This window comes from Megalobrama amblycephala, linkage group LG4 (genome assembly GCF_018812025.1).
Source record: "Megalobrama amblycephala isolate DHTTF-2021 linkage group LG4, ASM1881202v1, whole genome shotgun sequence".
NCBI lineage: Eukaryota > Metazoa > Chordata > Actinopteri > Cypriniformes > Xenocyprididae > Megalobrama > Megalobrama amblycephala.
In genome coordinates this window covers 25,975,934-26,002,291 of record NC_063047.1, presented here as the reverse complement: position 1 = coordinate 26,002,291, position 26,358 = coordinate 25,975,934, and the positions used below count along the sequence as shown (strand labels likewise).

Genomic DNA, 26,358 nt, shown 5'->3' with positions numbered 1-26,358 from the left:
GTACTGCTGATCCAACCAAAGGCCGATTGTTTTTTTTTCTTATAGTGAATTTCTTATAAATTAAATTTTAATTATGCAATTAATGTCAATATTTAATGGTATCCAAGACAATGCTGCCTAGATCTTTAAAATACAGTATTCTGAAAATCCATATAGATAGATTGATTGATTAATTGATTGAGTCATTACATATTGTAATAGTCTTTGGTGTTTTGACCTTGAAACTGGAGACTTCCTTTCTGTGTTCATCTCAGCTCAAAATGTGCCATCTCCAAAAAAAGTGCAAGCTGACAGTGGAGACAGTTGCCATAGCGACAGCCGAGCCAGACAGCTTGTTGCTACGGCACCGTTTGTGCTCGTGACCTGATTAGATTCCTTACAGGTGGAATGTCTGTGAGATCAGGAGGAAGCTTGATGTGTTGGGTGGGTCCTTCTGCTGCAAGGTCTGGCTTTGGCATTGTTCTTTATCAGATCCTTTCCTGTGAGGTTTGGAAAATTGTTCAAGACTGAATTCAGCTGGTTTAAATCAGTTAAACATTTAACAAAGTTAGCTGGATGACAAAATATATTAAAGTATATTTTATTCATTCACTAAGTGAGGATTTGTTGAAATTTCTGGAGCGACTTGGGTTAGAAATAGGTCGAAAATTGTAAACGAATCAGTAATGTTTTCACCGTATGTCAATATTTATTTATTTATTTTTTTAGCAAAAGCCAGCATCAAGCGTTTTCTTATCAAGCTGTCATGGAGATGTGTTATAGCTGTAAAATTTAGAGCTATTATTGAGAAAATTATATATATAATATAAAATTGTGTATTAACTTGCAATTCTGATGTTTTTTCTCGCAATTGCCAGTTTATATATCGCATTTCTGATTTTTTTTTCTTGCAATTCTCACTTTTTTTCTTGCAATTGCAACAAAAAACGTCAGATTTGTGAGATCGCAATTGCAATAAATAAAAAGTCAGAATTGTGAGATAAAAAGTCGCAATTACCTTTTTTTTATTTTATTTTATTTTTTTTATTCAGTGGCATAAACAAGCTTCTATAAAGCTGGTCATGAAGTGTTTGGTGGATTCAACAGCCTCACCAGCCATATATCTATCAACACTTTCCTCTCAATCCATGCATGGGCCTATGTACAGCAGTGAATATTGACAACAGTAGTTAATATAATAAGTACTATATATTTTTTAGTATATTGTTTATAATATTTATTATTTTCTCTCACTCACAACACAGGTTAAGAAAATATCAGTTTGTTTTGCAACAAGCCAATAAATTTGTCCAGGCTCATAGCCAGGTCTGTAGTGCATACTGAACAGATCACTGTCCAAGACCCACATTATTCCTGTGAAGATTTCAGTTATTACCCTGAGTGGATATTTCCTGTCTGTAAGGGTGATTATATGTTGAGTTGTATCCTTGTGCATTGGTGTTACAGTTTACTATTTATTGTTCACTGTACACCACTGTTTACTGTCCAGTTGCTTAAATATTATTATGCCTTCTCTGCCATAGCTCTCACTACAGTATTTCCCAGGTTCTACTATAAACTTTCCCTTAATTGAACCTACATGTGATTTTGGCTGTCTGCATGGCATTGAATCTGCAAGTCACCTTCAGTATACACAGTCCATGAGCCAGCAGTGAGCTTGAGGCAACAGCAAAAGTATTATATTTTATTTTCAGCAGCACTGGCTCTACGTCATGCCAAAAATAGAAATGGAGTGTCTGTCAACTGAAGGACTTTGTGTCACCGTCTGAGGTTCGTTGCTGGTTTGGGCAGTTTGATTGATTGTAATGGAATTGTTTTAGATAAGAAATTTGAGGTTGTTCCATGTGAAGGGGAAATATATGATTTGTGTCTGTTCCATTCCTGCTGTGTTTGTCTTTCAGGGGGCTTTTGGAGCTCTGCAAAAGATCTGTGAGGACTCTGCAGAGATCCTGGACAGTGACATGCTGGATCGCCCGCTCAACGTGATGATCCCTAAGTTTCTGCAGTTTTTCAAGCACAGTAGCCCCAAGATCAGGTAAGTCAAGCATGTGTTGCTTGATGGAGCACAGCTGTTTGAAACCACATTAACATAATAACAATATTATTGCAATATCTATAGAAATAAAAACAAAAAAACAATCATTTTACACAATTCAAAAAACTCCCACACTGTCTTGCTTTTGTCTGTCATCTCCTCCAACAGGAATGTCTTTCGCTGCCCCGTCTTTTTTACGCAATCCAAAAAAACTTCCACACTGTCTTTGCTTTTGTCTATCATCTCCTCCAACATGATTTTATGCGTAGTAGCTACACATTGGGTGCTTCTCAATTGGAGGGCTACATCCTTGTGAGGCTGTGTCCTTCCTAGTTCAGTCCTTCTGAGGCTTGTAGACCAGAGCAGGGCTGGTCGATAAAACGATAGCGATAATTATAATTTTTCTTGATGAAATTATAACAAAAGTTCGAAATGTGCACTATGCAGATAATGCTGCGGATGCATGTTTCTGACCATCACATTCATGAGCGCTAACATTTCTGTTGCGTATGAGACATTCTTAAATAGCCAAAGCAGAATGAAACAGAGCTGCTCGTTTGAACTGCGCGGCTTATGGAACATTTAATAGTTTTGCTTAAAACACACCACAGCGTGAGCTTAGAGCGAATGCATTCACTCGTTGACCGTCTCAATCAAGCGACGCTAAACGCGCTGTGAGATCCAGTCAGAAGTGCTCGAGTTCGGGGCAGAGTTCTCCCCTACTAACCACAAATCAAATGCCTTCTGATTTTAAACTAGTTTAAGGCAAGATGAAACAGCGCTGATATTCTCAACAACACTGTCGCTGAAAACAGAAGAAAAATTGAGCCACAATAAAGTGGTTGTGCATTTCTAAGAGACAAAACATGTAATATTAATTTGTGAAATGTTCACTAGTCTGTCAAGTGTTTGTCATGTTCTGATGATAAAACCACAATTGATTTCTACTACTTTCACTCGGGAGCAAAAATCTGCCTTTAAACTGATATGAAAAAAATTATCGTGATCGTTTTTCGGCCATATCACCCAGTCCTCCTCAGCAATGAGATGGTGTAGTAAGTGCTCATGGCCACGTCAAATGTTTCCACCCTTACGGTCATGACATGGAAAAAGTATTAAAATTGATTTTTGAACAATACTTTATATTAAAAATCTTTATATTAACTGACTTTCTATTAATGCAATACAGTGAAGGATAATTGCCTGTGGTCTCCCAGTGGTTTACATTACAGACAGCATTATGATGTTATAAAATAAAACATAATGCCTTCATCTCTGAAATCATGTTTTTGTCTTGCATTGCATTATGAAATCGGACGAGCTCAGTTCCGATTCATTATTTGCTAATTCTCTTTGAATTATGAATCGTGAATTGTAATGTGTGCAAAGGATTGTGGCTGACTGGAGGACGCAAAGGATACAGATGATGCATCCTTCAAAATAAGCTGAATGAAGGACACGAAACAAAGGCTGCCTCCCAATGATCAATCAAATTGAGATGGCCTTTGACGAAGCTTGATGACTTGGCAGCCTAGATATGCAGCCTTACTAGGACGCAGCCTTCCAGTTGAGAAGCATTCACTGCGTCGTCTTCTTCTTTTTCTGTTTTATGATGGGTGACAACCAGCGTTAAGGTGCAGTACCGCCACTTACTGTGTTGGAGTGTCGACCACATACATACTGGCCCTGAAATGTTTGTGACATTAAAGGATTAGTTCACTTTAAAATGAAAATTACCTCAAGCTTTATTCACCCTCAAGCCATCCTAGGTTTATATGACTTTCTTCTTTCTGATGAACAAAATCTGAGTTATATTAATAAATATCCTGACGCAAGATTTATATAATGGCAGTGAACAGGACCAACAGGTATGAAGCTCAAGAAAGTGCATCCATCCATTGTAAATGTATTCCACATGGGTTAATAAAGGCCTTTTGAAGTTTGTGTAAGAAAAATATCCATATTTAAAGATGCAGTCCACGATTTTTCCTCTTTGTCGCCATCTCTTGTTTGAAACCTGCAATTGCAGTCATATGCAGAACAGTTATCTGTACGTGCGTTGTGCCTTGGCACAGCTCGTCAGCGCGGATGAATCTAATGCTTGCTGTCAGCAGAGTTGGGTATAACGCTTTACAAAGTAACGTGTTACTGTAGTCTAATTACTTTTCCTGGTAACGCAGTAATGTAACGCATTACATTTTAAATTTATGTAATTTGATTACAGTTACTGATGTCAATAAAATTACATTACTTGTGTTACAAGAAAAAAAAATATTAGGTGAAGTGCATTTCTAAAGAAATCACGTTTGGCGCAGATGCGTCATTATGAATCACCGGAGAACGCGTGGAGGAGAATACCCGCTCCCAAGACGAGAGCGGTCTAACCTCGCCTAAACAAGCTAGATTTTATGTTCAGGCGATTTGTTCAGGATCGAGAGGGAAGGTAACTTCTGAACAATACTGTTTTCAAATATTATTATAAATGTTTTCAGCTATTTTTTCCTGTCTTTAATGCAGTTACATACAAACATAAACACAGTTAAGCTACCACACACATACATGCTACACACAGCAAGGAATGTTTAAGCTGTGTCTGAAACCGCTCACTTGTTCACTGATTCACTAATCCCTATATAGTGTATGTCATTTGAGTGCACTATATCTGCAAAGAGTGAACGAAATGAAGTGAGTAAATCCGGACGCTGACGTAGCCTATAACTGTGCGTCGGATAGCTGGAGCTATCACAGAAACGGCTCAACACGTTATAAAATTAGGCCTACTTTTATCCTACATGTTATTTTATAAAATGATATTAATAACAATCTTAATGACTTTATTTTGTAATCATACATACCATACCTGCCAGCTTTGTAGTTTCATCGATTGTGTGGTTTGTCATGCTTAATATGTTCATAATCATTAAATACTATAAAAAAACTGCAAACAAAAATAAACATTAACAAGTTTACAATATTTCATATATTTATTAGTTTATATTTCATATATTTATAAGTTATTTTTAGTTTGTTAGAATCTCACACTCACAGATGAAGTGGTCGTTGAGCGCCCTCAGGCGATTGTTATGATTGCATTAGAATGAATAAGCTACCTATAGATGATTAACGAATATTTTTAAGTCAAGTTGCTGTTTTCATACTTCTGTAATATTTTTCAGTCAATATTAAACTACAGAAAGAACTATGAGTTTCAGTTTGTGGTGTATTTTTGTAGGTTTCAAAGTAACTTGAATGTAAAGTAATTAGTAATCTGATTACTTTTTACATGCAGTAATCAGCACTGTAATCAAATTACAATTTTGATGTAGTAATTTGTAATTCGTAGTGGATTACTTTTTTTGAGTAACTTACCCAACACTGGCTGTCAGTCACCGCACCGGTGTGGATACTGAACTTCAGAATCACAGATTCTACGTCTAGAAAGTATGACCAATATAAGAATTTTCACTGGAAAATATCATCTGAACAAGTAAGTAACATTTCTGCCACTTTTGTTCTGACCAACTGAGGAAAAAAGCATTAGGCCTACAATAAATCGCGCTGCTAATGATGATTAAATCTAATGATCGCTTAGCTCGGATCATGTCAAACCGTGCAAATTATTATTACTGTTATACTTTGCACTCAAATTGTTAATGTTAACAACATCAGCATTGCGTGACTGTGTATTTAGTGTGTATTAGCGTTACCTGTAGATTTCAATTTCTGTAGCCACTCCACAGTCCAAAGTCTTTTGCTTTTTGACTTCGGGTGAATCTCCACTTGTCACTGATGATTGTCATTTGGATCTTTCTGGATTACAATCCGCCATCAAAATGATAAGTTTAATTATTTCAGCTGCTGTGAGAACAGGCTATAAATGATCCGCTACCAGCTGTGTCTTCACGTGATAAAACCGACTAGCCTGGACTCCTCCTTTCTGTTTACGGACGTGACGTAATGACGCACAGAGGAACTGCTGCAAGCTCAAATTTCCCACGGAAATCCGCCATGTCGGAGCCACATTATTACAAGCTTACCGTTGTGAATCGAGCTAAGATAATGAGATAGTTTTGAAAACTGGCTGGTTATGTACTTGCTCAAAAATTGATTTTGGATAATTTTTAACCAAAAAAAGTTACGGACTGCAGCTTTAACAAGTTATAAAGTAAAATATCTAGCTTCCGACTTCTGTATTCAACTTGCGTAGAAAGTGTAAAACTCTTGCAGTTCAAAACGCTTACACTACATCCTACGCCTTCCGTATTCAACTTACAAAAAAAGTATTCACAAATGCATCACTTTGCTTCAGAAGGCCCTTATTAACCCCCATACCCCCCCACCCCCACCCCGAGCCATGTGGAGTACATTTATAATGGATGGATGCACTTTCTTGAGCTTCATATTTGTTGGTCCCGTTCACTGCCATTATATAAAGCTTAGATGCATCATGATATTTATTCATATAACTGTTCATCAGAAGGAAGAAAGTCATATACACACCTAGGATGGCTTGAGGGTGAGTAAATCTTTGGGTAATTTTCATTTTAAAGTGAACTAATCCTTTAACGTATGTGTAGTATTAACATGATATCGATTATTTCATTTTTTAAATATCACATTTTTGTTAATAACTGTATATTGTGATACCCCTAATTTAGACTTACGATTTGCAATTGTTTGATATATGAACTGTGCTTGTTGTCTGTTGTAGGTCTCACGCCATTGCCTGTGTCAACCAGTTCATCATCAGCAGAACACAGGCCCTAATGCTGCACATAGATCCTTTCATTGAGGTACCACCTCCAAACCTGACCACCTTAATAGGACATGTCAAAAATAATAGTCACTGGCCCTGTTTACACCTGGTATTAAGATGCATTTTGGTCGAATACAGCTGTAACGGGGTGTAAAATGTTTTGAGCTTTCTCACTTTCGACCACTTCCAGAAGTAGTCGAAAATGCATTTAACCAAATTGCTTTCGTAGTGTAGCGCTTATGTGGTTGAATGTCTACCTACCAACCGCCTACTAACCTATTGCTTAAACATTACTGGAAGCGCGCTAGCCAGACGGAATTTAAGCTCAACTAAAGACCTGAGTTTGGTTTGAAGACGAAAAACGTAAGAAGAAGCACAATGTTCTATCACCATTCCTGATTTTCTAATGTGGTCTTGTGGCTGTCAGAGCAGAAACGAAAGCTAATGCTCTCCATATGTTATTCCGTTGTCTCCGGCGTGTTCATATGTAAATTGCGCAAGCTCATCCATTAAATCAAAAGATCGGAAAAAACCCATAGTTTTATACAACCATAGACCCTCCTCCCGAAGAAATCATGACAGAAGTGGTTGAAAGTGGACAAAAGTGACAGATTAAAACACCAGGTGTAAATGGGTATGTGTCACCCTTGTGATCCGATTGACCAAAACGTATCTTAATACCAGGTGTAAACAGGGCCATTATACTGAAGCCCTAAACGGCCATGGATTATTATTTTTTTTCTGTCTTGTTTTCTCATGATCACGACTTATTTTCTCGTGATCTTGAAATAACAAAAGTTGTTTTCTCGTGATCACGACTTATTTTTCTCGTGATCTCGAGATAACCAAAGTTAATTAAGTCGTGGTCACGAGAAAACAACTTTTGTTATCTCGTGATCACGAGAAAACAAGATAGAAAAAAATAATAATCCATGGCCGTTTAGGGCTTCTGTACCATTATGTGCGCAGCCTAACTATTCCATATCCTAGAATTATGATCCCATTTTTTGATAATTGAGGAAGTTGTTGTATTGTTTAGTTATGAAAAATTAATATGTTTGAATGTTTTTTATGTGTGTCTTTGTGCCACAGAACCTGTTTGCACTGGCAGGTGATGAGGAGCCAGAAGTGAGGAAAAACGTGTGCAGAGCTTTAGTCATGCTTTTGGAAGTCCGACTAGACCGTCTCCTTCCTCACATGCACAACATCATCGAGGTTAGATCACACCTCCTGTAACTCCTCTTAAAAAACCTAATATAACTACACTATAAATAACTATATTACATGAGAGCTGAAAGTGAGAACTTTGACCTCTGCAGGAATTAGCTATTGTCTTAGATGATCATCCATAATGGTTTTAAATGTTTAGTGATAAATCCTAGAGAGACAAAATGAAGCAACAGCAGCCTCTTGTGGACTGTCTTTAACTAGACGTTTGTGGACTAGTTTGGTAAAAATGGAACAGTCGAGTCTTATGAAACATAAGCTAAATTCATTTGTCATTTGTACGTAAAACTATTCTTACATTACATTCAGTGGGATAGTTTTTTAGTATATATTTTTTTTTTACTTTTTTTTTTTTAACACATAATTATGCTCTGTGCTTGTGAATGAATAAGGTCCAATGTCTTTATGTTAGACCCTCTAACCTACTCACAAAACCCTTTCTATTTCTCAGTACATGTTGCAGAGGACACAGGATCAAGATGAGAATGTTGCTTTGGAGGCTTGTGAGTTTTGGCTTACACTAGCTGAGCAACCCGTGTGTAAGGAGGTTCTGTGTGGACACCTGCCTAAGTGAGCATGCACACACACACACACACACACACAAGGGCTGGGACAATACATCGATTCTCGATTTGCGATGCAATGAATCGAATCTGGATCGATCCTGATATTTTCTCTCTTGAATCGATTCTGAGATTAGTTTTAACAGCAGATGGCGCTCTAGGCAAATTTTTAACCGCACACTCAAATCCTCACAAAGAAGACTGCTGGAGAGTTATAAGTGGTTAAATATACTTGCACCTCGGCTCAGAATGCTTTTATAACGTGAGATTAATGTTAACACAGCCCACTGCGAACAACCTTGTAATTCACTTCAACCTTTTTGAACTTTATAAATGATTACTTTAGGTTTAAGTGGTGTGTGTAAAGGAACAAGCAGAGTATGTGTTCCTAAAGCACGTAGTGCCATCTGTTGTCAGTGCCAGAATCGATTCGAAAGAGGATCGCATTTACATATATTAGCATTTAAATATTAGAATCGCTCCAGATTCAATGTATTGTCCCAGCCCTAACACACACACACACACATACATTCTTTTTGATTAAAAAACATCATCTTTATCAGGATCAGTCATGTTTTTTTCATGTTTTGTCACAGATTGACACCAGTTCTTGTGAATGGAATGAAATACTCTGAAATTGACATAATCCTGTTGAAGGTCAGTTTCTCTCTCTCTCTGGCTCTAAAGCTTCTTTTTTGAGTATCAGCTGATTGTGACATTTTTATATGCCGGCCCAAACAGAAGTGAAACATAAAATACACATCTGTGGGCCAGAATGGGGCAAATATACTAAACAAAACACCAGTGATTTGCCATTGAGTTCATGTGCACACAACGTATGATTTGGTTACAGTGATGAACCACATTAAAATAACTCCACATTGTCCTTTGATTTACATATGGCTGTCATATACAAATTATTAGCACTTTATTTTCCATATCTCAGCCTGTCTTTCATGTTAAGAAGCATCTAGTTAGCTAAATAAATGAAATTAACTATCAGTGCTGTAAAAAAAAGTTTGGCAGAAAAAAGCTGATTATAGGTACAAATTTTGTGTTGAGCATCCTCTCAGTCTTGTATAATGTGGCTTCAAACAAGCTTCCAAATCAGTTAAAAAAATAAAGAAAACCTATAATAAGGAAATTATTTTCAGGGTGATGTTGAAGAGGATGAAGCAATCCCAGACAATGAGCAGGACATTCGCCCAAGGTTCCATCGTTCACGCACCGTTGCCCAACAACACGAGGGAGGAGACTCCATTGAGGACGAGGAGGATGACGACGATGATTTGGATGACGATGAAACAATTTCAGACTGGAACTTGAGTAAGAAACTGTGTAGTTTGGAAATGACAGACTCAGCCAAGTCCTCCACATTTGCTTGTGTCTTCATTATTTTTTCTTATGTGTGTAGGGAAATGTTCTGCAGCTGCACTGGATGTCCTGGCGAATGTTTTCAGAGATGATTTGCTGTTGCATATTCTTCCTCTACTGAAAGAACTACTGTTCCATCCAGAGTGGCTTATTAAAGAGTCGGGCATACTTGTACTGGGAGCCATTGCTGAAGGTATTCAAAAATTACCCACAAATGCATACTATGTTTCACTCATAGTATAAGCATTAGCATTTAAATAGGGAAACTGAAGTTTTTGAACTAACCTACACTACTGAAAAAGTAAAAAATGTTTTTGAAAGAAATGTTCACCATGGTTGGATTTATTTTTTTATTTTTTTATCATGAAAAAATGTAAAAAAAAAAAAAAAAAAAAAAAAGGAATATTATAAAATATAGTTCTACCTTAAAATAACTGTTTACTATTTTAATATATTTTAAAATAAATGATATTTATTCCTGTGATGGCACCATCATTTCAGTCTTCAATGTCACATGATCCTTCCGAAATCATTCTGCTAAATAAACATTCTTATTATTAACAATGTTAAAAAAACAGTTGTGCTGCCAAACATTTTCTGGATTGTTTGATTAATAGAAAGTTCAAAAATACAGCATTTATTTGAAATCTAAATCTTTGGTAACATTGTAAATAACTTTACTGTCACTTTTTTTGCAATTTAATGTGTCCCTGCTAAATAAAAATATTAAGTTATTTAAAAAATCATATTGACCTCAACTTTTGAGTATACTTTTTGTTTAACAAATTAATAAAAATGTATATCTTAACTGGGTAACACTTTATTTTACAGTGTTAATTACTGTACTTATGAAAAACTGTGATTACAAGCAACTTCACAAAATAATTGCACATCAAGTACATACAGTTAATTAGAATGAATATATTAATTAAGAAATTGTGACCTCCATTTCTATTTTTTATTTTTTATTTTTTTTTCATTTCTTTAGGCTGTATGCAAGGGATGATCCCCTACTTGCCAGAGTTGATTCCTCATCTGGTACAGTGTCTGTCTGATAAGAAGGCGCTGGTTCGGTCCATCACTTGCTGGACTCTGAGCCGCTATGCACACTGGGTTGTTAGCCAGCCCCCCGACACCTACCTCAAACCGCTCATGACTGAACTGCTCAAACGGATACTTGACAGCAACAAACGCGTCCAGGAGGCTGCCTGCAGGTGAGCGTTTCGCAATATTGTATGACGGTCATGTGTTACCTGAGATCTCTTTTTATCCTTCCATCAACTCTTTAAATCTCTGACTCTCACTCTTCCTCCCACAGTGCCTTTGCTACCCTTGAAGAGGAGGCTTGCACTGAGCTGGTGCCGTACCTTGCTTATATTTTGGACACGTTGGTCTTTGCTTTCAGTAAATACCAGCACAAGAACCTACTCATTCTCTATGATGCCATTGGGACTTTGGCTGACTCTGTGGGCCACCATCTCAACAAACCAGTAATTGCACGATCAAATACACACAAACACTTGTGTATCAGGCACATATCTTTATTTTCAAACATATACAGTAGAGGTAGATTGTTACAAGGAAACAAACTCAAAACCTTTGTATACCAACAAGTATTTGGCAAAATAATCAATTTTTAATTACAATAAACTATTTGTAATTTAAATATTTACAGTATTAATGCAATTATAATCAACATTTCTCTTGCTTTGTCTGCCATCTTTTTTTTTAGTAACAGCAGTGTATGTCTAATAAACACATGTATGACTTCTGTATGTGTGTTGTTGATCACATGCACTGTGCTCAATTTCCAGGAATATATACAGATGCTGATGCCTCCATTGATACAAAAATGGAACCAGCTAAAAGATGAAGATAAAGATCTCTTTCCCTTACTGGAGGTAACATTTCATTTATATAAACTACTGTTCAAAAGTTTGGGGTCTGTAAAATTTTTTTAAAGTCTATTATACTCACCATGTCTGCATTTCGGGGATCAATACTCTGATCTCATAAGACTAAATCAATCATTTTGGATCTAACAGCAGCTGAGGAGGAGTACAGTGAGAAGTGCCTGGTTCCCACAGTAAAGTTCAGTGGTAGTAAAGCTCTTATATAGGGATGTATGAGTGCTGAAGATGTGAGGGAGTTGTGCTTTATCAATGCTGTCATGAATTTTTGATCAAATTTTTGAATTTATTTGATCAAAAATACAGTAAAAACAGTAATATTGTAAAATTATTACAATTAATAAAGTATCCATTTCTAATATGTTTTCAAATATAATTTATTCCTGTGATGGCAATGCTAAACTTTCAGCAGCCATTACTCCAGTCTTCAGTGTCACATGATCCTTCAGAAATCATTCTAATATTCTAAGACTCTTTGATGAATAGAAAGTTGAAAATCTTGAAAAATAAATCTTTTGTAACATTATAAAAGTCTTTACTGTCACTTTTGATTCATTTAATGCATCCTTGCTGAATAAAAGTACTAATTTCTTAGACATGCAGAGGAAAAAACGGACTAATTCAGCTGAAAGCAGAGGAAATGTTTTTATTGTTCAGAATTTTGCATGTCAGTGTATGCAAGAACAAGGTCTTTATCATTCTCTGTTCATTTCTCTTGTAGTGTCTCTCGTCTGTGGCCACGGCCCTTCAGAGTGGCTTCCTGCCATACTGTGAGCCTGTCTACCAACGCTGTGTCAACCTGGTCCAGAAAACACTCGCCCAGGCTGTGGTGAGAGACCGCTCAAACATACACACACAATCCCATGTGGAAAATATTGCAAAATAAGAAACGGACATAATTTGAAACCGTTGTTTTATCCAACATAGTGGATATCACATGATCTTTTCTCTTTGTCACACAGCTCCACCAGACGCAGCCTGAGTTTTATGAAGCTCCTGATAAAGATTTCATGATTGTGGCTCTGGACCTGCTCAGCGGATTAGCAGAGGGTCTCGGTGGGAACATTGAACAGCTTGTTGCCCGTAGCAACATTCTCACTCTCATGTACCAGTGCATGCAGGTAACTATACAGCATATCGAAGCTTTGTGGCACTGGGGCATGATATGTCTAACCTAATGGTATTGTTAGTTATATTAGGCCGATTCACACTTCATTTGGTTGGTTCACACTTCAAACCCAAGTTAAATTCCTCTCTCATTAGTTCTCTCTTCATTTACACTAATGTTCAAAAGTTTGGGGTCTGTAAGATTTTTTTATTTGAAAGAATTGTCTTTAATATTTAATATTATAATATTTTTTTCTTTTGGAAAAATGCATTAACCAAAAATGAAAAAATGGCTCTTTGGTCAAAAAAGCTTCCCAACCCCTGCCCAATTCTGACGGTATTCGACCTAGGCGTTTGTCAAAAAACAGTAGGTAATTTGGTTGGGGATTTTTACGAGGATGGTGGGAGAAAAACACTGACATTCCAGATTTGGATGGCAATAAAATCACAGAGAAACAATTACCGTTCGAATAGGGCTCAAGTCTGCATTTATTTGATCAAAAATACAGTAAAAGCAGTAATACTGTGAAATAGTATTATTTATTTATTTACATTTATTTCTATTTTAATAATGTAATTTATTCCTGTGATGGCAGTTTTTTCTTTAGTATCACAAGATCCTTCAGAAATCATTCTAATATGCTGATTTGCTGCTCAAGAAGCATTTCTTATTATCCTTAATGTTGAAAACAGCTGGGCAGCTTAATATTTTTGTGGAAACCATGATACAATTTTTTTCTGGATTATTTGATGAATAGAAAGTTTAAAACAACAGCATTTATTTGAAATAGAAATCTTTGGTAACATAATAAATGTCTTTACTTTCACTTTTGATAAATTGACTAAAAGTATTAATTTCTTTCAAAGCAAAAATCTTACTGACTTATGAATGGTAGTGTACTTTTGGCCTGAACTGTGGCGTGTTTGTGTCAACATGAGTGCCGCAGTGAGTATTAGCATCAGCTGTTTGCCACTGTAGCTAGGTAACGACTGAGGAGAAAAAGAAAACAACTTTTCTGTACAAAGTATTTGCCCATCTAGATTTAACATCTAATCTTTACTTCCACAGACTGACACTTAGATTTGCCTGCTGCAGATGCATTGCAAGAGATGCAAATAATGCAAACTGCACAGACAAATTTATTTGTGGACAAGCAGCTACGAGAAATGTAATTCGACAATGCTAACTTTATGAAATCGATTCAAATTCACTTTAGTGTATTAGGATGGATCAATTTTCATACCAATTATGAACCGGACCCCAGTCCACCTGTTTAAAATTGAGTATAAAAAACAGGCTTGCAAAAACTGCTTTAGCCTTGTAATGTTGCAAAAGTAATGGTCTTTTGATTGTTGTATTTTCTCAGGATAAAATGCCAGAGGTTCGACAGAGTTCTTTTGCCCTGTTGGGAGATTTGACCAAAGCCTGTTTCCAGCATGTCAAACCTTGCATTGGTATGTGGTTGCACATATTCACTGACACTTTCTCAATTTTGTCCATCTCTGTTTACCTTTGATTGTTTGTTTGTGTTAATCTCTCCTTTCTAGCTAACTTCATGCCTATCTTAGGCACCAACCTGAACCCAGAATTGATATCAGTCTGCAACAATGCAACATGGGCCATTGGAGAAATATCGATTCAGATGGGTAAGAGTTTTATCACCATCTTCAGTTATTCACTGATTTCATTATACCTTCAAGATTAACATGCTACTTATCTCTCTGCTCAGGTTCTGAGATGCAGCCGTATGTCCCGATGGTTTTACAGCAGCTTGTGGAGATCATAAACAGACCCAACACACCCAAGACTCTGCTGGAGAATACAGGTACCATATGAGGGGTGCTAGACCAGGCTGACCCCTCACAAGAGGTTTCCGCCCTCTTCCTTTCCCAAACTCTCCCAGTCCCCATTCCGCAGTGCTTATTAATCTCCATACAAACTCCAGGAAGCGGACCTTACAAGGTTTGATAAAGGTTTTTCATATCAACTTACTAACTGCGTAATGAAAAAGAATAGGAGCAATTTTATGCTAATTTCTTCTAGAGGCAAAGTCAGTTCCCCTTCAGCATATCTTGTCTTCAGAAATAAATATAACAGACCTTGTAACAGTCCAGCCGTGGTATTTACTGAAGTTGATTAATAAAACAGTGAATTCTATGTTAGCAAGTAGAGTTAATATCACCGTAATTAAGTTACAAGCATCAGTCAGTGAGATATTACAAACAATGATAAATGTAAACCAGCCATGAAAGGAGTATTAAGACCTGCCGTCTTTGATTTGAATGATTTTTAATCTAAAATAGTCTTCTTTTTTCCATTTAATTCAGAGAAAACATCTAACCTCAAATTAAATCTGTTTTGTGGTGTTTAGATGAATGTATAGCACCTGTACCTCACAAAATATTTCCCAATATTTACACTCCACTCTAATTGGTCTGCTCAAATTGAAGCTCTAGTCTGAGCCGTAATGTCCGCCGACATTGATGCCTTTTTTTAAATGAGGGTGAAGTGTAATGCTCCTAACATACTCCCACAGAAACAAGGGTACTTATAGATGTGTTCCTGTTTGTCGATTTATTTCTGTTGTTTTAGTTACTTTTCTTTTTCAATGTGAATGCATATCTGCCAATAGATGTTGAATGTTGTTTAGTCAAGGACGTCTAATGTTTGATGCAGGATTGCTGATGTCTTGATTATTAATGTCACAAAGACTAAGTCCTTTTAAAAAAAAAAAAGAAAAGTAAGCATGTGGCATAGACAAATCCACACTGACCATTTTTATGAGTCAGTCTATGAACACACTACTGTTCAAACGTTTGGGGTGGATAAGACGAATAAACAAACACTTTTATTTAGCAAGGTTGCATTAAATTGATCAAAAGTGACAGCACAGGCTTTTACAGTGTTACCAAAAAATCTGTTTACAATAAATTCTGTTCTTTTGAATGTTCTATACAAAGAATCCTGAAAAACTGCTCAACCGTTTTCTCAACATTGATGATGATAAGAAATTGATAAAAATAATGATTTCAGGGTCTTATTTTATATATATATAATATAATATAAAATAAGATTTTATTATTTAGGTGATAATGTGTAGCAAAAATGAGTACACCCTCCTGAAGCCCACTGAATCAGCCCACTGAATCATTCTCAGACTTAATGCTGACAACAATGGAACAATGGAGGATTTCCAAAATCATTGTTTTAAGTGTGAAAATATAGCAAAAGTAACACAGAAATTCAAAAACAATGGACTTGTGACAAGGCCCCTGAAATAATCAGGCCTTCATTTTAAGCTTTCATTTGGTGATGAGGGATTTTTTTGCTAGACAAAGAGCAGGAGAAATACCAAGCGAGTGTCTCAGAGCCAGCAAAAGCTATGAAATGAGTGACTGTTTATCTCACAGAGTAAGATGCAGCCTGCAGAAATGACATGCATGGTTGTTGTTCTCACTGGAACTACCTACTGTAGCTAAAGCACAAAGTCAGTTAGCCATTTCCAAAGCCCATATTTACAAAATATAGATTCTGGGAATCAATACTCTGATCTCATAAGACTAAATCAATCATTTTGGATCTAACAGCATCCAAAATGTTACGGTGTTGCTAGAGGAGGAGTACAGTGAGAAGTGCCTGGTTTCCACAGTAAAGTTCAGTGGTAGTAAAGCTCTTTTATAGGGATGTATGAGTGCTGATGGTGTGAGGGAGTTGTGCTTTATCAATGCTGTCATGAATTCCCACACCACTGTGTAATTTAATACACAGACTTGAAACAGAAGTTACCCTTTCCTCATTCCTTGCATTGTTGGGCATTTTTTCAACATGACAATGAGGATATGCATTCTCCCAAGGTGAAAAACCTTCTGTGGAGATGTATTGCACTCAGTCTTAACACTCTTGAGCGCCTGTGGGGGATTCTGTAGAGACGAGTTGATCAACACTCCCCATTAAATATCAGGGCATTTAAGGGGCTCATTATCCAGATGTGAAAATTTGTCATGAACTTGTACACTCTGTGCCAAGAAGGGTCAGAGCAGTATATTCAAAATGATGGAGGGCATACTAAGTGCTAGGATATTATACATTTGTTGAATTAAATCTAGGGTGTACTCATTTCTGCAATCCTTAATTTAAACAAAATTGGCTAATTTACCTATTTTATGGCTATTAATGACATATATTTATTTTTCCGTTTATATTATGTATATGTTTTATACATTTTAGTTTTGCCATCTTTCCATGAATTTTATTAGTGATCATAAAGAAAATACATCTTTTGTATTTGTTCAGAGGGGGTGTACTCATTTATCTAGTGCACTGTATATACACATACACAATAGATTCCTCATTAGTGGCTTGTATGAATATCTGTATCTACAGAAGACTTCAGCAGATGATTTTGCTAAACTAACAAAAAACAATAAGAAGAAGGTGGAAGCTAACACAACATCAAAAATTTACCATAGTAAAAGTACTAAAAACATTAAAAAGTATCATAGTAAAAATCCTTTAATATTGAGTTAATAGATATAAAAACACAAACCAACACATTCTCACCTGTGAAAGGTTATTCAATTTCTTCAGGAATTTAAATCTTGGTTTCATAATCAGAAGCTGCTCAATGTTGTGGCATCATTGATTCTTACTGTAAGTGACGACACACTGACCGTTCAAAGATGCCGGGCACGTCGACGTGTCTGGAGTGGTCGAATGTGGCATCTACGTATACATATCTATGCATGTGACACTGAAGACTGGAGTAATGGCTGCTGAAAATTCAGCTTTGCATCACCATAATGAAATACATGTTAAAATATATTGAAATAGAAAATATTTATTTTAAATTGTAACATTATTTCACAATATTATTGTTTATATAATAAAGGCAGCCTTGGTGAGCAGAAGAGACTTCTTCCAGAAACAAAAAAAATCTTCCTAACCCCAAACTTTTAAATGGTAGTGTATCTCTTCTTTATGGTATAGGTTTTATATCATTATTGTTATGATGCTGAGTTTGTCCAATTTGTGAGTATTTGATCATCTATTTATCTGCTAATGAAAGGGTTCATCCAAAAATGAAAATTCAGTCATTAATTACTCGCCCTCATGTCGTTCCACACCCGCAAGACCTTCATTCGTCTTCGGAACACAAATTGAGATATTTTTGATGAAATCTGAGGGTATCTGATTCACACATAGGCAGCAACGTTATTGCACCTTTAGATGTTCAGAAAGGTAGTTAAAAACATGGTTAAAATAGTCAACATGACCACAGTGGTTCAACCTTAATGTTATGAAGTATACTTTTTGTGTGCAAAAACAAAACAAAAATAATGACTTTATTTAACAATTTCTTCTCTTCCCTGTCAGTCTCCTATGCTGTTGATGTTGTATAGACAGTGCAGAGTTTCCGTGTTGTACGCCAGAATGATGGCTGAGTATTGATCGATGCTGTTCACATGAGCACCACGACGCATGCGTGTGATGCTGATGCAGGAGCTGGCCAATATTTAAATAAGAGTTGCCGTTCTGATGCAGAACACGGAAGCACTGCACTGTGTTTACTACTTGAACAGCGTAGGAGAATGACAGGGGAGAGAAGAAATTTGTATTGTTATTCTCATCGCTTCATAACATTAAGGTTGAAACCTCTCGGATTTCATCAAAAATACCTTAATTTGTGTTCTGAAGATAAACAAAGGTCTTACGGGTTTGGAACGACATGAGGGTGAGTACTTGATGACAGAATTTCATTTTTGACTGAACCTACCCTTTAATATAATAATGGTGGGAAGTGCTTAACTGTTTTCCAGATTCTTTGAATCAGCCCATCCTGCACTGAACTGCGTTCTCTAATGAGCCAATCATCTGCTTTCTGCATGTCTCATTGGACTGTTCATAAATGCCTGTCTTTAATGAGAATGTTGCATAGTTTTGTGTCTCTTAAACTTAGGTCTCCCTCCTCTGTGCCTCTTAAGATCCTGGTGGAATCTAGTCCTCTCCATGTAGTTCGCTTGGCGTAATATGCATTTCTTAAAGAAACAAAAGAGACAAGACTTTTCTGTTCTACTGAAGAATTTTTTTGTGAGTTTAAGGGAGAAAATCTTATAAAACAAGATTGTTTTCTGTAGTCTTCATCTTTAAAACAGGGATTTGGGGAAAAAAAAAACACGCGATCACGACGGTGATGTAGAAAAGTTACATGAATTTGGCGGACACCAAAGAAGCCGTGTTTTCTAAGACTCCTCCCTTAAACGAGATCTATGTTTTTTAGTGTCATATTTTACATTTGACCCTGTAGTCTGGGGCTGTGAAGAGCACTAGTGAAATCTTGTGTTTATTCTCATACACAGATTCTGTTGAGTTCTGTTTCTGAGTTGTCTGTTTGTTTGTTTGTTTGTTTGTTTCTTTTTGTTTTCTCCTCCCCCCCTCATTCGCTCATGTCTTGGTTGGCGTTTGGTGCTGTATAACCGTGATTGCGTTACCTTAGCAATAACAATTGGTCGTCTTGGTTACGTTTGTCCTCAAGAGGTGGCACCCATGCTACAGCAGTTTATAAGACCCTGGTGTGTATTATTCAATCTTTTATTTCATTCATTTCCTCTTTCTGTCTATCTTCTGGCTTTTCTCCCTATGGTTCTCTCTCTTTCTTTCCTTCTTTTCTCCCTCGCTCAGTCTCTCTCTCCAAACCTTGTCCCAGTGTTCTTGAAAAGGCTCCTGCTTTTCTTCATGCCTTGCGCTAGTATAGAAACGTACAGAATTGTATAAACGGAGCATAAAATTTCGCCCGCATAATATTTAGATCTTCTTGCGAAAAAAGCCATGCAAGGAGACACAGTAGGAGGCCTATTCAAGACATTTGAGAGAAGGCATCCCTCTCTTTCTCTCTACCTTTCTCTCTGTTCTGTATGATTCAGTCTAAATCATTGCCAACCATGTGACTAACCCTGTCCCTCTAGGTCTTGTTGTTTAATTTGCCTCAGTAGCACCTTCATGTATTCTCAATTGATTTATTTCAGTTTTCACTTCTGTTTTCGTCTTTTATTGTCGCTATCTAACTACTAATTGAGTGCATGGGGTAATATCAAATGCTTGCTGGTTTCAGGAAACAAAAGCGCTAGTTATCTATGTATAAAAAGAAGAGAAATGGAAAAAGCATTTTTCCTCCCCATTAGATGTGGAGTCTTTTAGCTGCATGATTCTATCCCGGAATGCCTGCCCCAAAATTTGCACTAGTTTAACTCTATAAACTAGCAGCTGAAAGAATACATGGTGCTATATAGACATTGTATTTGTTGTGTAAGTATTGTATATTTATAAAGAAGTAGGTTGTTTTACCGCAAAAGCAGCTGAAGATCTTTATAAACATTAACATGATTACTAAAGAAGCTTAGATGTATGTGATTAAGAACGAATGATATTAATGATTAAAAAAATAATATTTTCATTTTCTGTAAAATTATTGTGGGATTGTCAGGAAATATTGCAACAAGCTAAACTCTTCAGGTAAACCCAAAAGCTACTTTTCGGTTTCAACAAGAGAATGTTTTCATTACAAAGAAGATACAAATTTTGGTTTCTCGATTGACCAGTCTCTGTGATTTAAAACGTTTGCTCGTCCCAAGGTGCTCTGAGGTGATAGTCATGATATTGTGTTGATTATGTGTTAGTCCACAAGTAAACTAACCGCATAGGCTTGTTATTTGAAAACTGGTTCTTCCCTTCACTAGGTGCACCTCTCTTCGCAATATAAGAGACAATGAAGAAAAAGACTCTGCGTTCAGAGGAATCTGCACCATGATCACAGTCAACCCTGGTGGTGTGGTGCAGGTACGACACGATATTCTCAGTAATGTCTCTGTGAGTGCTCTGACAATCGAAAATGATCCTTTTTGTTTTCTTTACTGTCCCTCTTCAGGACTTTATATTTTTCTGTGATGCTGTAGCATCCTGGATGAACCCAAAAGACGATCTTCGAGAAATGTTCTATAAGGTATATGAGTCTGTGAGTTGGGAAAAACCTACAAGATGATTGTGGACGCATGCTTCATACTTAAGTGTGTGTTCCCTGTTAGATCTTGCATGGGTTTAAGAACCAGGTTGGAGATGAAAATTGGAGACGCTTTTCTGACCAGTTTCCCCTTCCACTCAAAGAGAGACTTGCAGCCTTTTATGGGGTGTAGATGTTACCTGATTGAAGAGGTAAATTTCCATGAAATGTTCTATAGGTTTATTATATAATGTCTTATAAATAGGCCTGCACGCACACACACACACACACACACACACAGTCAAACCAAAATGTATTTAGACACCATGAACATTTCATTCATTAATACAGTTTATTCACTAAAGTTAAAAAAATGGCAATAAAATATGATAAGATCTCAGAGTTAAACTGTGTCAGAAAAAAAAAAAATTAAAAATAATTAATAATAATCTTAATTATGTCAGATAACACTTAAGCAAAACATGGTCAGGTCAAAGTGTCTGAATAATTTTTGGTTCCAAATTTTTATCAGTTTTACTGGTAGTCCACTGTATAAAGAATGTTTGGGTATAATATGTTACAGTTTACTTGATTTTGCGATCCTCACTTACATAAATGAACTATAGTGTCCTGCACCCACTAGTAAAAATATATCAAAAATGTCTGTCTATATATATAAGGAGTTCAGATGAAAAAGCTGCTAAACGTCACCTCCGTCAAAAATAAGATAATGATATTGAGCGAATGCTCTCTGCACATAGTATATGTTCATCAAATACTTACGTTTCAAATCTGCTAAATCCCAGCGTCAACCCAATCAGAAATACCGGTTCATTGGCAGAAACCACTAAACGTCACTTCCCTTTGTCAGAAAAAATCCACAGAAGAACCAATCGGAAGACGCAAATCGAATGTTATGATTCCAAGATGATTGACGGCTTTCAATTGCCGAGCTGCAAGTTTTTATCATGTTTTGTTCCTCTTTACAGTGGCAATGACAGGATTTCGTGAGTAGAGAGTAAACACAATAGTGTTCCTTTTGCTGCTGTAAAACTGACAGAAACAGACGTTTTACTATGTCTTGTTGCTCTAAGAGGTGGATTTGGAGGTTTTTGTTAAATACCAATGAATTGACTAAAATGACATTTTTTTTAAAATAAGGCATTTCAATAACCGATTTCATTGCCATTAAAGTGAAATTACTGAACCTAAACATAGGAACCTGGTAAAAAAAAAAGTTCATTTAAAAGAAAACATGTCAGACGGATTTAGAGGTTTTTGCAGTGGAACTCTTCATATATATATTTACATATACTTATATACACACGGTTTGGAGTTTTTGAAAGAAGACTCTTATTCTTACTAAGGCTGCATTTATTTGATCAAAAATACAGCAAAGTAATATTGTAAAATATTCTTACAATTTAAAGATTTTACTATTAAAAAAAAAAAGTTTTCCTTTTTTCCTGTTTTTGTGATGGCAAAGCTAAATTTGCAGCATCATTACTCCAGTCTTCAGTGTCACATGATCCTTCAGAAATCATTCTAATATGCTGATTTGGTGCTCAAGATACATTTCTTATTATGATCAGTATAGAAATAATGTAACATTAAAGTTGTCTTTACAGTGACGTTTGATCAATTTAATGCATCCTTGCTGAATAAGATTTAAAAAAAAAAATCTTCCTGAACCCAAACTTTTAAACAGTAGGGTGTATATTTGGCAGAATTTAAAGTGTCAATTTAATTATTACAATTTATTTATTATGTTAATTATTACATTTTGCATATTCTATCACATGCAGGTTCATTTGTTAAATATTTTGTAAAACTTTATTAAACTTTCATTAAGGTAGCTTGATCAAATTTAAGTCCATTCTACAGATTTTCTCCCAGTGATCAGTAGATATACCATTACAATAGCATTAACCAAATGAACCTTTAATGGTTGTTATTGTAAAGTGTTACCAATATCTACTTACTAATGATACTGTACATGTAACATGAATCTAATTTTATCTCTTTCTGTCTTGTTTTTCAGCTTATTGACTGTGGGAGAGGATGGGAACCTCTGATACCCGGGGCATATGTTGCCCTTTTCCTGGGGGGAAGGGTGGTCTAGCAGGGGAGGGAGCCATACGGCCCAATGGACCCCTGTAGACGGGGTGGGAGGGAAGTGTTAGCTAAGGCGCTAGTTGACGACACCTCGCCAAGCCAAACCAAAATAGGGAGGAAAGCTTTTTCATCATGTCATAACAATCAACCATGAGGGTGAAAACAAAATACGTTGTTAGCGTTCATTCACCAGGGCACTTAATGTAACGGGACATCCAGGGGTTTAAAAAAAAAACAAAAAAAAACAATGACACAAAGATATGTGTAAACTCTGTATTGTTGCACTCCTGACATAGGAAAGTGCCTGGAGGCAAGCTCTGAAAAAACAGAGTTTTGTTTATTTTCTGGACTGTATCATTTAGAGGGGTGGGTATGATGTAAATCTCAACTGGACTCTAAGCATAAGTCCCTATGCATGGGGTGATGTAGGGTATAGCTCGACTGCATGAAAGTGTGCAGACTGTATTTTGTGTGCCAGCAATGCACAGCAGTAGACGGTAAACAGACGGTAAATGCTAAAAGCGTACCATATTTTAGACGCTCCGTCTAAAAGGTAACACAACGTAACTAGAAATGTAAGTCCTCTCATATCATTGATAGTGAAAGGGTTTTCATCTTTGAACATTCTTAGATTGTCAGTGATGCGAAGATAAAGGAAGAAAACCGGAATGACTGCATAACTTTATTTATTTTTTTTTCTAAATTTGTCTTGGTAAATTCCGTTAGCATGCGCAAAGCGAGAGGGAAGACTCCGTATTAACACAGTGAGGATGTTTGAACGGTTCAAACATCTGATTCACCGCTCTGTACGAGGCTTTAATATTCCACAGTCTCACTTTCCAGCGTGGCGTGACATGGATCCAAACTAGTGAACCTTAAACACACATTTTGTTCGTTTTTGAGACATCTGCAATTTCTTTTTGCTTAGTTTGCTCAGAGCATGATTTTGAAGATGCTTGTAATATCTGTTTCGACTGATCGGGTTAATCTGGATGTTTAGTTGTTTGATTTGTGCATGTTGGTGGCCCAATGAGCAATCTGTTTTTCTAGCCCCCCCTCATAAAGACTAGTTTTAATAATGTGTTTTTTTTTCCACACATACGCAATAGGTGACGTCTTTTCCATCCACATGCTTTTGTGACTTTTTTTTTAGTTTCGTTACCTCGTGCATGAAGTTTAAAAAACGTCCCACGTTGTGTTGTGTATAATCCTGGACAGTACAGTGCTTGTGGAGGCAGTATTTGTGTCCCTCATGTGAATAGTTGCAAGCCTTAAAATGTCTGAATGTATCCCTGAGTGTGAGGATTTAGGTATTAAAAACTTTGTGCTTAAAAGTTGCTGCCACTTTAGTCTCAGACAGACAAGACTGATGTTCGTACTCCTCTGGAGGCCCGTGAAATGGTTCTTTTTACCAGCTGAGAGTCAGACTTTTAAGGATGTAAGCAGAGAAATGTTTTATCATTTTAGATCTGAACACCATGGGATACTGTCAGGTGTTTCTGAGTCTGTGTTGTGCTGGTGTGTTTCTGCAAAGTGTTTTTATTTTCTTCCGTTTGTCTGTCACATTCCAGCTGTTTTACATTTGTAACTGATAAGGGGTCGGAGATTCTTCTGACTGAAAAAAAAAAAAAAATGAAAAGAACAAACAAAGAAACGAGATGTAGGGAGATATTATGAATGTTAAGTGTGTCGTCTTACACTTATGAATGCTGCTATGTGTTGTAATTTTCTACTTGAATATTTTATTTTGTAGAGACCTCAGGAGGTATGTTTACTGTTTTTTTTTTGTTTTTTTGCTGTTTTTATTAATGTATGCCTTTCTCTGCTGTTCATTCTCCCGTGTTTCATAATAATAATAATAGAGCAATTCACTCTAATCCATTTTGCTGCTGGTGAATATCCTTTCTAACTGGCGTATTTTTGTCACTCTGTCTCCTCGTAAAGGAATGTAAACCATTTTTTTTTTAATTAGAGGAGATATAATATCAGTTAGTAGACACTCATAAAGTTTCTTGTGGGGATAATATGGAAGAAACTGGCCCTTATGTATGTGAACACTTGTTATTTATGAAATATAAATGCAGTATATACTGTAACGCCTTGAAGTTAAACTTGAGTTTTTTGGGGGGTGGGTGTATAAATATGGCCATGAGACTTGGAGATTGCACAGTAATGAATCTAATGGTTTTACTTTTTTTTTTCTCTCGTTTTGTTTTTGTGAAGTACAAAATGTAAGAAACTAAATGTTGTGTCCCCACCCTAAACTGCACCAACTGCTGTATAGTTATATGTGTGGAAATTAAGAAAATGTAATAATGAAGGAAACCTTTGCTCAAAAGCTCCCTTTTTCTGGTCCGAGAGCAATTTCATTTATAGTGACTTTTGACTTTTATTTTATAATCTGATTTTGAAGAAAGTTTAAAATATAGAAAGTAATCATTTTTAGGGGCCACCAAATATTTTGGATCATGCAAAGAATATATATTGTACTGTAGAAATTTTGTAATGATATTTGTATGACATTGTTATGGACGTGAGTTTGTTTCACTGCTTGGATCTGTACATTGATAAGAATAAACCCTTTTCAAAAATTACTGATTACGTTATTTGTCCAATGAATTTAAAAGTATTGACGAGTTTGGAAATGCAGGGACTGATTCAAATACCTTTTTGTGTATGTTCTGCCTTTTTCTTTTTACATTTAAGTGCATAGTAATTTCAGCATTTTTAAGTTATCCATTTGGATTATCTTTAATACCAAGAGATATACCGGTAATGCTTTACAATAAGTTTATTAGTTAACATGAACTAAGAATGAACATTACTTCTATAGCCTTTATTAATCTTAGTTTAATGTTCATTTCAACATTTACTAATACATTATTAAAATCAAAACAAAAGTATTAACATCAATGCACTGTGAACGTGAACAATGTTTTTATTCACTAACATTAACAAAGATTAATAAATACTGTAACAAATGTATTGCCTATTGTTAGTTCATACATTAACAAATGAGACCTTATTGTAAAATGTTAATGATAGAGCTGCCACACAATTAATTTATAAATATCCAAAATTAAGGATATTTGATTGATACTTAAAGGGATAGTTCACCCAAAAATGAAAATTGTGTCATCATTTGCTCACCCTCGAATTGTTCCAGACCTGTAAAAATGTCTTTGTTCTGCTGAACACAAAGAAAGATATTTTGAAGACAGTTTGGGGCGCCATTAGTAGGAAAATAAATACTATGGAAGTCAATGGTGCCCCAGAA

At 36.1% G+C, this 26,358-nt stretch overlaps 1 protein-coding gene across 3 annotated transcripts in view; it reads left to right on the top strand.

Moving 5' to 3' along the window:
- Positions 1-25,675, top strand: part of tnpo1 (transportin 1) — a 40,236-nt gene extending 14,561 nt beyond the window's left edge. The window contains exons 5-24 of one of the 3 annotated variants that reach the window (XM_048188583.1): positions 1,902-2,035; positions 6,747-6,828; positions 7,884-8,006; positions 8,470-8,588; positions 9,178-9,238; positions 9,736-9,907; positions 9,996-10,148; positions 10,944-11,169; positions 11,274-11,445; positions 11,770-11,856; positions 12,587-12,694; positions 12,828-12,986; positions 14,340-14,427; positions 14,521-14,619; positions 14,703-14,798; positions 19,467-19,542; positions 20,707-20,806; positions 20,895-20,969; positions 21,052-21,178; positions 23,008-25,675. In XM_048188583.1, the coding sequence (XP_048044540.1) occupies positions 1,902-2,035; positions 6,747-6,828; positions 7,884-8,006; positions 8,470-8,588; positions 9,178-9,238; positions 9,736-9,907; positions 9,996-10,148; positions 10,944-11,169; positions 11,274-11,445; positions 11,770-11,856; positions 12,587-12,694; positions 12,828-12,986; positions 14,340-14,427; positions 14,521-14,619; positions 14,703-14,798; positions 19,467-19,542; positions 20,707-20,806; positions 20,895-20,969; positions 21,052-21,159 (2,238 nt within the window). In that variant the 3' untranslated portion in view covers positions 21,160-21,178; positions 23,008-25,675. Of the gene's footprint in view, positions 1-1,901; positions 2,036-3,424; positions 3,669-6,746; positions 6,829-7,883; positions 8,007-8,469; positions 8,589-9,177; positions 9,239-9,735; positions 9,908-9,995; positions 10,149-10,943; positions 11,170-11,273; positions 11,446-11,769; positions 11,857-12,586; positions 12,695-12,827; positions 12,987-14,339; positions 14,428-14,520; positions 14,620-14,702; positions 14,799-19,466; positions 19,543-20,706; positions 20,807-20,894; positions 20,970-21,051; positions 21,179-23,007 lie in introns of those variants that run through there. The other 2 variants (XR_007184634.1, XM_048188584.1) reach the window with 2 other exon arrangements.
- The last annotated feature ends 683 nt before the right edge of the window (positions 25,676-26,358 follow it).